This window comes from Arachis duranensis, chromosome 4 (assembly GCF_000817695.3).
Source record: "Arachis duranensis cultivar V14167 chromosome 4, aradu.V14167.gnm2.J7QH, whole genome shotgun sequence".
Classification (NCBI taxonomy): Eukaryota; Viridiplantae; Streptophyta; class Magnoliopsida; order Fabales; family Fabaceae; genus Arachis; species Arachis duranensis.
In genome coordinates this window covers 87,270,988-87,283,138 of record NC_029775.3, presented here as the reverse complement: position 1 = coordinate 87,283,138, position 12,151 = coordinate 87,270,988, and the positions used below count along the sequence as shown (strand labels likewise).

Here is a 12,151-nt window from a genome sequence, read left to right as displayed (position 1 = left end):
TAAGAAAAAAATACTTATCCCACAAATTATAGTTTACTTTTTTAAAAATAAAAAAATATGAATTTTTAATTAATCAATATTAATTAAGATTGAATTTAAAATATATTATTTAAAATAAAAAATTAATTAATATTGAGTAAAAATAAATTATGACCTAATAAGGGTGTACATGACCCGACCCGACCCAAAGATCTGACCCGGTCTCGAACACTTTAGAACCTAATTTGGTGTGATTTCACCGGGTCTAGGGTCGCGTAAGGGTCTTGAACAGAGACCTAATCATTATTTCGGGTCGGGTTCGAGTCATGGCTCAAGTCACCCAAACTCGGCTCAGTAACTCGGTCATCATACACAATTAATATTTTGTGTTATTAGTGATGGATGATGGTTATTTTTGTGGAATTTAAGTATTATAAACATTAATATTTTGTATTATTAATCATTATAAAACTATAAGTTAATGTTTTATGTTTAAAATGCATAAGACTTTAGACTAATGTATAATATTGTGTTATTTGTATTGATTTAAAGATTTGGTGTTATTAGATAATATCAGTATTGATTATACTTATGTTTTAATTTTAGAGAAGGGTTGATTTTTGTTATATTTTTCTAAGTAAATTTTATCATGTCAAATAATGATTGAAGACTTGGAGTATTAAAAATTTAGATATTTTTATATGCTAGCTTTCAAGAAGGTAGGAGAGTAATGTAATATTAATAACCCAGTTTTTATCTGATTTTTATTCAGTATAATCGTAACCCAAAAATATATAAATTGGAAAAGTATAAGGAACTAAAAGCTTATCAGCCAAAAATTAAACAAAACTATATTAATTTATATCAATAATTAATTAATTTTAAATTTTTTAAATTCAAAATTTAAAAAATTTTAAATTGATTAAGTAAACCTAATTAAAACCTATAAAAATCTTTCTCTTTTTTCTCACATTAATCTATTCACTTCTAACAATCACAAATTCGAAAAATATATAAAAAAACATCCATTTAATATGAAAAAGAAATATTTTAATACTTAGTAGAAGAAACATCCATATATATTAATTCGTAAAAATTTTGAATTCATCCAAAGGTATTTGGCTGTATCTTGACTGATATGCTTTTGGTTTCTTAGCTTTACTCATATAAATTTCATTAAATTTATAACCGAATTCGAATCTAATAAATAGACTCAATATATATTTCAGATTCGTTGAAACCGATTTGACCCACCCATGAAATCGCCTATTACCTGACATTACTCTAATTCTTTATCGACTAAACAAAAGTGATCCTAATTCCTAACATCCAATGAAATTTCACGAAGGTACATCCGCATATTAACATGTTGTCATGTTCCCACTTGAGGTACCTTCGTTTTCAATTACCATAACACTTCACTCCTTTGCCAATCACTACCGCCAAACGGCGCCACCGTTATGAATACCATATCCCTTTTCCAATTTCCCCGGATTGATTCTCTCTCTTTCCCCTTATTAGTTATTTGACTTATTTCCCGCTTACACCACCACTGAACCATATCTGATTCTATTCTATCTTCAACAACAAATTTTCTGAATTCCAACAACCATGGCCGCCACTTCTCTCTCTATAAATCCCTCTCTCTCCCCCATCTTTCGTTCATCGCCCTCCCCACCTTCTTCTTCAAATTCCGGTAAATTGCAACTCTTTCAGCCAATTGGAGCGAAACCGATTACTCTTTTCTGCAGGGGAGCGCGATTGTGCTCTCTGCAGAGTCCAAGGACATTCAAGAATAGGAAAAGTGTGGTTCTTGGAGCTGGAAAAATGAGCATATCAGATCAAGAATTGCGTGAGGAGGAAGGAGAAGAGGGTCCTCCTTCTGAGAACAATTCAAGGCCTCGTCGAATTGCTCTCTTTGTTGAGCCTTCTCCTTTTGCGTGAGCCCCCCACCTTTTTGCTGTTATTGCTTCTTCATTATGTGGATCGTTTGAAATTGAAACCCTTTTTAGCTTGTTCTGTTCTAGAATTACAAAACATTGGGTTTTGGATTATTGCTATAGCTATTGAAATTGCCGTGTCGAGTGTTGACTTTGTGATTATTGGATAGCTGGATAGCGTTTATCATTAGTCAAAAGTTATAACAGTTAGTCAGCAGAGGATCATTTTAATTAGAGTTCTGCTAAAGAGTCAATGGACTATTTATACAATGTTTACAATGAGCTATTGAGTTACAAAATGAACATAATCCATACTATCTAGAATAACCATCTGTGTACTAGGGATAATAAACATCTCAGGTCATGAAACCACTCATCCCAAAAGCTTAAACTGATTTTGGAGTTCATTAAGGATCAAACTCTTGACTTTTCGAATCTAGAGCTCTAATACCATGTCATGATACCACTCATTCCAAAAGTTTTAGCTGATGGGAAAAGGTAACACTAATGGTTATATCTCTAATACTCGCTAAACCTCCATTGTACACATTATACAAATATTCCATTGACTCCTCATACTTTCTCTTTTAATAATTAATATTAGTTTATAGTTTTGTAAAGTAAGAGTAATCCAGGAAGAAACCTTCTTAAACAATGAAATTTTGTTTTCTTTTATTTTTTATTTTTTATTTTTTATTTTTTTGCTTACAAATCAATCAAACTTGCCAACCAACTCCAGATTAGTCAAGTAGTAGATAAGTTTATGCCCTTCTCAATAACCGGCCTTAAGACTTTTAACTTATCATGGCAATGATTCCTCTTAGTAAAATATTGTTTGTTCCTCTTAGTCATTGCCAATGACTATGGTCTAGGATGCAAACCCAAACCCAAACCCAATAGTGGCATTTGATGATTTGATTGTGTTGCAGTGTGGGTTTGTATCAAAAGTCAGGATTTTCTGATCAAGTTCAACATCTGGTTCATATGAACTTATATTTTCTAATTAGTGATTCTACTTTACCTTTGCTTGCTTATATTATCATTTAGAAATCTGCTTTGATTGGCATTTTGTTGAAATTGCAGCTTTATATATCAAATGCATTGAGAGATGAGTTCATCTAAATTTGTTCTGGATATATATTATATTAGCTTCTTATTTGTTGTGTAGTCTTGCAAAACTAAAGGTTATAATTTTAGCTGTTATACCATGCCGCTTCTCAGACTCAGGAATATTTCATTATAAAATAGTTCAACTGATGATTGTCTGACGAGACATAAAATTTTAAATGCAATTGGCAAATTTTTATCTACCACACTTTCTAGTTTCTGTTTGCAAAAAAAAAAAAAAAATTGAAATTGAATACTTGGCACTTTGCTATGGAATCATTCATAAGAAACATCTCTTATGTAATCTGCTCTGTACACAAAAATGTGGTTCATTCTTAATAAAATATGTATTCACAAGCTATGTCTATGTCACAGATATGTCTCTGGATATAAAAATCGGTTCCAGAATTTTATTAAGCATCTCCGTGAAATGGGAGACGAGGTAACTTTTCCTACTTACTTGGCTTCTTTGTATGCATGTTTGTGTTCCCCTTTATCCACACTGATTCAGAGAAAATTTGGGCATGATAGAGTCTGCATCATGAAGTTTTCATTCGAAAATGTAAACTAACTAGTTGTTTTTCATTGGGCTATATAGGTATTGGTTGTGACAACACATGAAGGAGTGCCCAAGGAATTTTATGGCGCTAAAATAATCGGATCCCGGAGGTTGTAAACATTGATCTCTTAATCTCTTTTATTTAGTTGTTTTTCTCTTTCTCATCCAGTTGCCCTGCTTGTAATTTCTAAATTTGTGAATGTACTTATTTTCAAATTTCCATATGATGTAATTCTCACAGTTATTTATCATCACTTATACAGTTTGACAATGTGATATTATTCATTTAGGATTTGCCTAGCTGAAAATGTTCTTACTGGCTATGATTACTAGTTTATATAATAACAGTTCTCAATTAAATTAAATAAACAAAATGCAGTTTCCCCTGCCCATGGTATCAGAAGGTACCTCTCTCCTTGGCTCTCAGTCCAAGAATAATTTCAGCGGTCGCCCGGTTCAAGCCTGACATAATACATGCGTCGTCACCTGGCATAATGGTTGGTTTGCAGTTCCTTTATCTCTGCATCCGTTAATGTTTATAAAGGATAGTTAGCTTTAAATGTATATTCCTTGCTTTGTAACTCGGACATTGCATTAATCTTAGGTTTTCGGTGCTCTTATCATTGCAAAACTTCTCTCTGTTCCCATTGTCATGTCCTATCATACACATGTACCAGTGTAAGTTTGGTTCCAGGTTCAGATTTTCTGGATATATTTACCATTTAAGATTGCATGGCTTTTCTGCTTACCATTGTTTGTTATGATATTATCATGTCAGAACTGCTCTCTGTTATAGTGGCTGATTTTATGTTGCTTTCAGTTACATTCCGAGATATACATTTAGCTGGCTGGTGAAACCCATGTGGTTGGTCATAAGTATGTACACTGTCTTGCTTCCGTTTCCACATTTCAGACTCAAATATTTGATTGTAACATCAAGTTTTCTGTTTTATATAGAATTTCTACATAGAGCAGCTGATCTCACTCTAGTTCCATCGGTTGCCATTGCGAGGGATCTCCTAGCTGCTAGAGTAACAGCAGGTTAACATTAAAAGCCCTTGTCCATGCTCTGTCGATAAAAGCATCCGAACAAAACCATATATTGATATGCCCTTGGCAATGCGACAAAGTTTTGATTGACTTGTTTCTCATGTTTATGTCCAGCTAACAAGATTCGGCTTTGGAACAAGGGTGTTGATTCTGACAGCTTCCATCCTCGATACCGCTCGCATGAAATGCGATTAAGATTGAGGTTCGGCAATTTTATCATGTTTACATTATGTACCGGTTTTTAACCACGATGGAATTTCATCTTATTATTTAACATTTGTCATACAGCAATGGTGAACTGGAGAAACCCTTGATAATTCATGTTGGACGGCTTGGAGTTGAGAAGAGTTTAGATTTTCTCAAAAGGTAACTTGATCTTGTAAATATGCCTAACTTGAGTTTTACAAAATTGCAAATTAATATTTTCCAGATGATCTTGATTTTGCAAAATATAAATTGGGACAGCACTAAAAACAAATGACATGTTTTGACAGGATCATGGATAAGCTTCCTGAAGCACGAATTGCTTTTATTGGAGATGGGCCTTACAGGTGACTTTAATCTATATCTCTCTACTTTGTATTTCTGTTCAAAGGTGTATCCTGAGTGTCAAAACTGAAAGATTCCTAACTGATATTACATTCGATGGGATATTGATCCAATCATATGGAATTCACATTCCAAAGAACAATAGAGTCTGTGTGAACTGGCACAGGGTCTCATTGCAATATGTGCACACATAACACACCTCAGAAACAAAGAAAGTTTAACAAACCTTCCTTTTCCTATCCCCCACAATAGTAGAAGTCTCTGCTTACTCCCCCAACAATCTAGATAGAAAAGTGCCTTGTGTAATATTGTCAAAAATCAAAGGAAGTTAATGTAATTTGGTCTTTCTATATTACTTACCTCGATTTTAAATGAAGCAATGTTGCATATAAAATGTTTTGAGAAGTAGCAGTAGTAACATGAGTTCTTTATCACCAGGGAGGAGCTGGAGAAAATGTTTGAGGGTATGCCTGTAGTATTCACAGGAATGTTGGGAGGCGAAGAACTCTCCCAAGCATACGCTAGCGGAGATGTTTTCGTTATGCCTTCAGAGTCAGAGACACTTGGGCTTGTGGTTTTGGAGGCCATGTCTTCGGGGATTCCTGTGGTGGGAGCACGAGCCGGAGGAATTCCGGACATAATCCCTACAGATCAAGAGGGAAAAATTGGCTATCTCTACACTCCGGGCGATCTTGAAGACTGCATGAGCAAATTGGAGCCCTTGTTGCTTAACAGAGAGTTGAGGGAAACCATGGGAAAAGCTGCACGCCAAGAGATGGAGAAGTATGATTGGAGGGCAGCTACTCGAAAGATTCGCAACGAGCAGTACAGCGCTGCCATTTGGTTCTGGCGCAAGAAGAGAGCTCAACTGTTGAGACCCATTCAATGGGCCACAAAACGCATCTTCCCCTCTCCAGCAATCAACTATCGTTGATGCAAATGCTTCTTCCAAGCTTTAGGCTGTTTCCTTGCAAGCTTCCTATTATGGTTTTCATAGAAGGCTTGTATGAGATAAGATATGTGATTCGTTGATTCTGTTAACATTCAGTTTGCGAACATAAAATTGTCCAATTATAAAGTTGATTAAGATCATAGGTCTTAGGGCCCTCATGTCCATATTACATCAAACAAAATTTTGTATGCCATTAAAATTAATTAGCATAAAGTTCATGACTAGGATAATCTTTTGTAACAACCAATTCTTTATAAACACTGTAAAACTTCTTGATACTACCAAATCATTCAACGTCACAATAATAAAGTAAATCAATTTTGAATAATTTCATTGAATTATAAAAGCTTACACTATTAAGTAATTCCAATACACACGAACAACAATTCATAAAAGTTTAATTTATATTTAAAAAAAAAAGTTATGCTTCCTCACGGAGAAACCAAAAGCCAGCTCCAAGGGATTTCTTAAAATAAATATTTTAATTTTTTTTATTTATTAAAATATGTAATTTGTAAGTAATTTACTATTTTATATAACATTGTATTTCTCATTTACAGTATAAATGATTTAATAATACACTTACTCATATACACTTTGTAAACGAGATAAGATACATTTTTTGAACAAAGAAAACGGGTGTACATGCGACACGTGTTAGAGGAGGGCCTTAACGTTTCTCGTTTACAGTGTAAACAAGATAAAGCCACAATAACTTCGCTTATACTGTAAAGGAGATATAGTACGACAAATTTAACTCAGCTATAAAAAGATATGCAAGTATTAGCCTTAATCATACTTCTTACCCATTTTTCTTTGTTCTTTCAACAGCTTTCATAAAAATGTCTAATGGTGAAAATATTTTTGTAAGTGTATATCCTAATTATCACATGAGAAATAATGACGATAGGATTATTTTTTAGTGTGATAGTCCTATCGTATTGCGCACTCGTCGATTAGATTCTTTGTCGGAGTTGAAGAGTCTAGTATTGACGAGCTTGGATGCTAATAGGAGAAAAGAGGTTGGAAGAATTGGGTATAGATTAGTACCGACGAAAAATAGAGTATTTTGGTTTCGTGTGTTTTGGTTGGATGGCGATGAGCATGCGCGCCTGATGTTTGATGTCTATGGAAGAATCATGACCCAACACTACAAGAAAAACACTGAGTACCGTCGGATTTACCGGCGAAAAAAAGAATATAATCCGCCGGTAATACATTTACCGTCAGATACAATCTGATGATATAAACCTCGCCGATAAATATTTACCACTAGATTTTGCTGTCCACTGGTAATTTGCGGCATAATTGGTTTTTTAAGCTACGAATATTGGTGTTAGTTAACAACAGATTTTTTTTATGGTAACTTTGGTGCGAAACTGTTTTGTCCCAGCATTATTACTGTCGAATTTTTCCTCCGGAATATCCGACAGTAAGTTCATTTTTTTAGATTCTTTTTATGAAACTAGGGATCAAATTCTAATTTTTTTATGTAAATTTATTTTTTGCACAATTAGTAGTCAAATTCTATATAATAGAAGTTAAATATGTTAAATTATCAAGTGTACAACTAAAAAGAAAAGTCAAATAACAAAGGGTATGATACAATCAAACAATGTATAAAAAAAGCCTAGTCACTGAAAGTCGTCGTCATCGTCCCGTTGGTCTTGCTGCTGAGGCGATGAGTTAGGCAATGATGTCTGTGTCGCTCCATTAGCGCCGATGCCACCAGTGCGATTCTGATCTTCGTACAGTGCCATGTGTTGCTCCATCCGCTAAAGGCGCTCTAGCTCCCGCCTCCACTCCAGCCTGAGGTAATTTGTGTACGCCATGCATGAGAGGATCGCCTAATACATCTCCTCAAACTCCCGCAACTGTTAAGCCTATTGGTGAAGGCTCCAAGTGAGGAGCAGCACCTGCTGCTTCAAATCCACGCCGTCCTCGGGATCGACAGACCGACTAGTGGCAAAGGCGGATGAATGTCTCAATGTGGATGTGCAAAGATTGTTGGCTGATGAGCGGATAATTTACACGCTTTTTTGCCATTGTTTTTAGGTAATTTTTAGTAGGATCTAGCTACTTTTGGGGATGTTTTCATTAGTTTTTATGTAAAATTCACATTTTTGGACTTTACTACGATTTTGTGTGTTTTTCTATGATTTCAGGTATTTTCTGGCTGAAATTGAGGGACCTGAGCAAAACTCTGATAAGGAGGCTGACAAAGGACTGCTGATGCTGTTGGATTCTGACCTCCCTGCACTCGAAATGGATTTTCTGGAGCTACAGAACTCCAAATGGCGCACTCTCAATGGCGTTGGAAAGTAGACATCCAGAGATTTCCAGCAATATATAATATTCCATACTTTATTCGAGATTAGACGACAAAAATTGGCATTCAACTCCAGTTCCATGCTGCATTCTGGAGTCAAACGCTAGAAACACGTCATAAACCAGACTTAAATGCCAAAAACACATTACAACTTGGCGTTTAACTCCAGGAGAAGCCTCTGCACGTGTAAAGCTCAAGCTCAGCCCAAGCACACACCAAAGTGGGCCCCGGAAGTAGATTTCTGCATTTAGACTTATTTCTGTAAACCCTAGTAACTAGTCTAGTATAAATAGGACATTTTACTATTGTATTAGACATCTTTAGAATAGATCGGAGATTTTACATCTTTGATCACATTTGGGGGTTGGCCATTCGGCTATGCCTGGACCTTCATCACTTATGTATTTTCAACGGTGGAGTTTCTATACACCATAATTAAGGGTGTGGAGCTCTGCTATACCTCGAGTTTTAATGCAATTACTACTATTTTCTATTCAATTCAGCTTATTCTTGTTCTAAGATATCCGTTACACTTCAACCTGATGGATGTGATGATCTGTGACACTCATCATCATCCATTCTTATGAACGCGTGATTGACAACCACTTCCGTTCTACCTTAGAACGAGCGCATATCTCTTGGATTCCTTGATCAAAATCTTCGTGGTATAAGCTAGAATTATTGGCGGCCATTCCTGAGAATATGGAAAGTATAAACCTTGTCTGTGGTATTCCGAGTAGGATTCAGGGATTGAATGACTGTGATGAGCTTCAAACTCGCGATTGTTGGGCGTGATGACAAACGCAAAAGAATCAATGGATTCTATTCCGACAGGATCGAGAACCGACAGATGATTAGTCGTGCTGTGACAAGAGCATTTGGACCTTTTTCATTGAGAGGATGGGAAGTAGCCATTGACAACGGTGATGCCCTACATACAGCTTGCCATGGAAAGGAGTTTGAAGGGTTGAAAGTAAGAAAGTAGTATGTTGCAGAGATTTAACAGGGACAAAGTATCTCCATACACTTATCTGAAATTTTCACCAATGATTTACATAAGTATTTCTATCTTTATTTTATGTTTTATTTTTTATTATTTTCGAAAACTCCATAATCATTTGAATCAGCCTAACTGAGATCTATAAGATGACCATAGCTTGCTTCATACCAACAATCTTCGTGGGATCGACCCTTACTCACGTAAGGTTTATTACTTGGACGACCTAGTGCACTTGCTGGTTAGTTGTGCGAAGTTGTGACAAAGTGTGATTCACGTTTGAGAGCGCTACCAAGTTTTTGGCGCCATTGTTGATGATCACAATTTCGTGCACCAAGTTTTTTGCGCCGTTGCCGGGGATTGTTCGAGTTTGGACAACTGACGGTTCATCTTGTTACTCAGATTAGGTAATTTTCTTTTTGTTTTATTTTCAAAAAATTTTCAAAAATCTTTCAAAAAATTTTTACTTCTGTTTTCAAAAAATTATTCTAAATTTTTAAGAATGAGTTCTAGTGTTTCATGAAGCATGTTGAAGCTTGGCTGGCTGAAAAGCCATGTATAACTCAATTGGATTGAGGCTTCCCCTTATCAGTATATGAAGTTGGATGAAGTATCAACTGTTGCATGCCTAATTTATATCCTAAAGCTGGCTGGCTATTAAGCCATGTCCAACTCCTGGATCGGAGCTTTAGGCTAACATTGAAAGATTCCTAGAATTCTTATTAAGAATTTTGAATTTCTTATTTTCTTTTTCCTATAAAATTTCGAAAAAAAATAATACAAAAAATTTAGAAAATCATAAAAATAAAAAATATTTTGTGTTCTTGTTTGAGTCTAGTGTCAAATTTTAAGTTTAGTGTCAATTGCATGTCTTTAAAATTTATGCATTTTTTTCGAAAACACATGCATGTGTTCTTCATGATCTTCAAGTTGTTCTTGGTAAGTCTTCTTATTTGATCTTTGCATTTTCTTATTTTGTGTCTTTTCTTGTTTTTCATATGCATTTTTGCATTCATACTGTCTAAACATGAAAAGTTTCTAAGTTTGGTGTCTTGCATGTTTTCTTTTCTTGAAAATTTTTCAAAAATAAGTTCTTGATGTTCATCATGATCTTCAAAGTGTTCTTGGTGTTCATCTTGACATTCATAGTGTCTTTGCATGCATTAAGTGTTTTGATCCAAAATTTTCATATTTTGGGTCATATTTGTGTTTTTCTCTCTCATCATTAAAAATTCAAAAATAAAAATATATCTTTTCCTTTTTTTTCTCATAAATTTCGAAAATTTGAGTTGACTTAGTAAAAAATTTTTAAAACTTAGCTATTTCTTATAAGTCAAGTCAAATTTTCAATTTAAAAAAATCCTATCTTTTCAAAACTTAAAAAAAATGAAATCTTTTTCAATTTTATTCAAAAATTTTTAAAATTTATTTTCAAAATCTTTTTCTTATCTTTATTTCAAAATTTTCGAGAACTTTACTAACTATTAATGTGATTGATTCAAAAATTTGAAGTTTGTTACTTTCTTGTTAAGAAAGGTTCAATCTTTAAATTCTAGAGTCATATCTTTTAGTTTCTTATTAGTCAAGTAATCAATTTTAATTTTAAAAATCAAATCTTTTCCAAAATATCTTTTTCAATCATATCTTTTCAAAAATTGAATTTCAAATCTTTTTCAACTAACTAATTGATTTTTTGTTTGTTTTACTATTTCTTATCTTTTTCAAAACCACCTAACTACTCTTTTCTCTCTAATTTTCGAAAATTACCCCCCTCTTTTTCAAAATTCTTTTAATTAACTAATTATTTCAAATTTTAATTTTAATTTTCGAAAATCACTAACCATTTTTCAAAATTTATTTTCAAAAATCCTCTCTCTCATCTTCTTCTATCTATTTATTTATCTACTAACACTTTTCTTCATCTTAAGAATTCGAACCTATCTTCCCCCTTGTGTTTGGATTCTCACCTTTTTCTTCTTTTATTCTTTTCTTCTTCTACTAACATAAAGGAATCTCTCTACTATGGTAAAGAGGATCCCTATTATTATTTTCTGTTCTCTTCTTTTTCATATGAGCAGGAGCAAGGACAAGAATACTCTTGTTGAAGAATATCCTGAACCTGAAAGGACTCTGAAGAGGAAATTAAGAGAAGCTAAATTACAACAATCCAGAGACAACCTTACAGAAAATTTTGAAAAGGAAGAGGAGATGGCAGCCGAAAATAATAATGCAAGGAGGATGTTTGGTGATTATACTACACCTACTTCCAAATTTGATGGAAGAAGCATCTCAATTCCTGTCATTGGAGCAAACAATTTTGAGCTGAAACCTCAACTAGTTGCTCTAATGCAACAGAACTGCAAGTTCCATGGACTTCCATCAGAAGATCCCTATTAGTTTTTAACTGAGTTCTTGCAGATCTGTGAGACTGTTAAGACTAATGGAGTAGATCCTAAAGTCTACAGGCTCATGCTTTTCCCTTTTGCTATAAGAGACAGAGCTAGAACATGGTTGGACTCACAACCTAAAGATAGCCTGGACTCTTGGGATAAGCTGGTCACGACCTTCTTGGCTAAGTTCTTTCCTCCTCAAAAGTTGAGCAAGCTTAGAGTGGATGTTCAGACCTTCAAGCAAAAAGATGGTGAATCCCTCTATGAAGCTTGGGAAAGATACAAGCAGATGACCAAAA

The 12,151-nt window shown here is 34.4% G+C and overlaps 1 protein-coding gene across 1 annotated transcript; it reads left to right on the top strand.

The window, feature by feature from the left end:
- Positions 1 to 1,335: 1,335 nt before the first annotated feature.
- Positions 1,336 to 6,276, top strand: LOC107484852 (sulfoquinovosyl transferase SQD2). The gene is made up of 11 exons (XM_016105398.3): positions 1,336 to 1,919; positions 3,402 to 3,468; positions 3,625 to 3,695; positions 3,965 to 4,082; positions 4,190 to 4,263; positions 4,406 to 4,461; positions 4,543 to 4,626; positions 4,750 to 4,837; positions 4,924 to 5,001; positions 5,130 to 5,186; positions 5,623 to 6,276. The coding sequence occupies exons 1-11, from the start codon at positions 1,591 to 1,593 to the stop codon at positions 6,116 to 6,118; spliced, it is 1,518 nt and encodes a 505-aa protein (XP_015960884.1). The 5' UTR covers positions 1,336 to 1,590; the 3' UTR covers positions 6,119 to 6,276.
- The last annotated feature ends 5,875 nt before the right edge of the window (positions 6,277 to 12,151 follow it).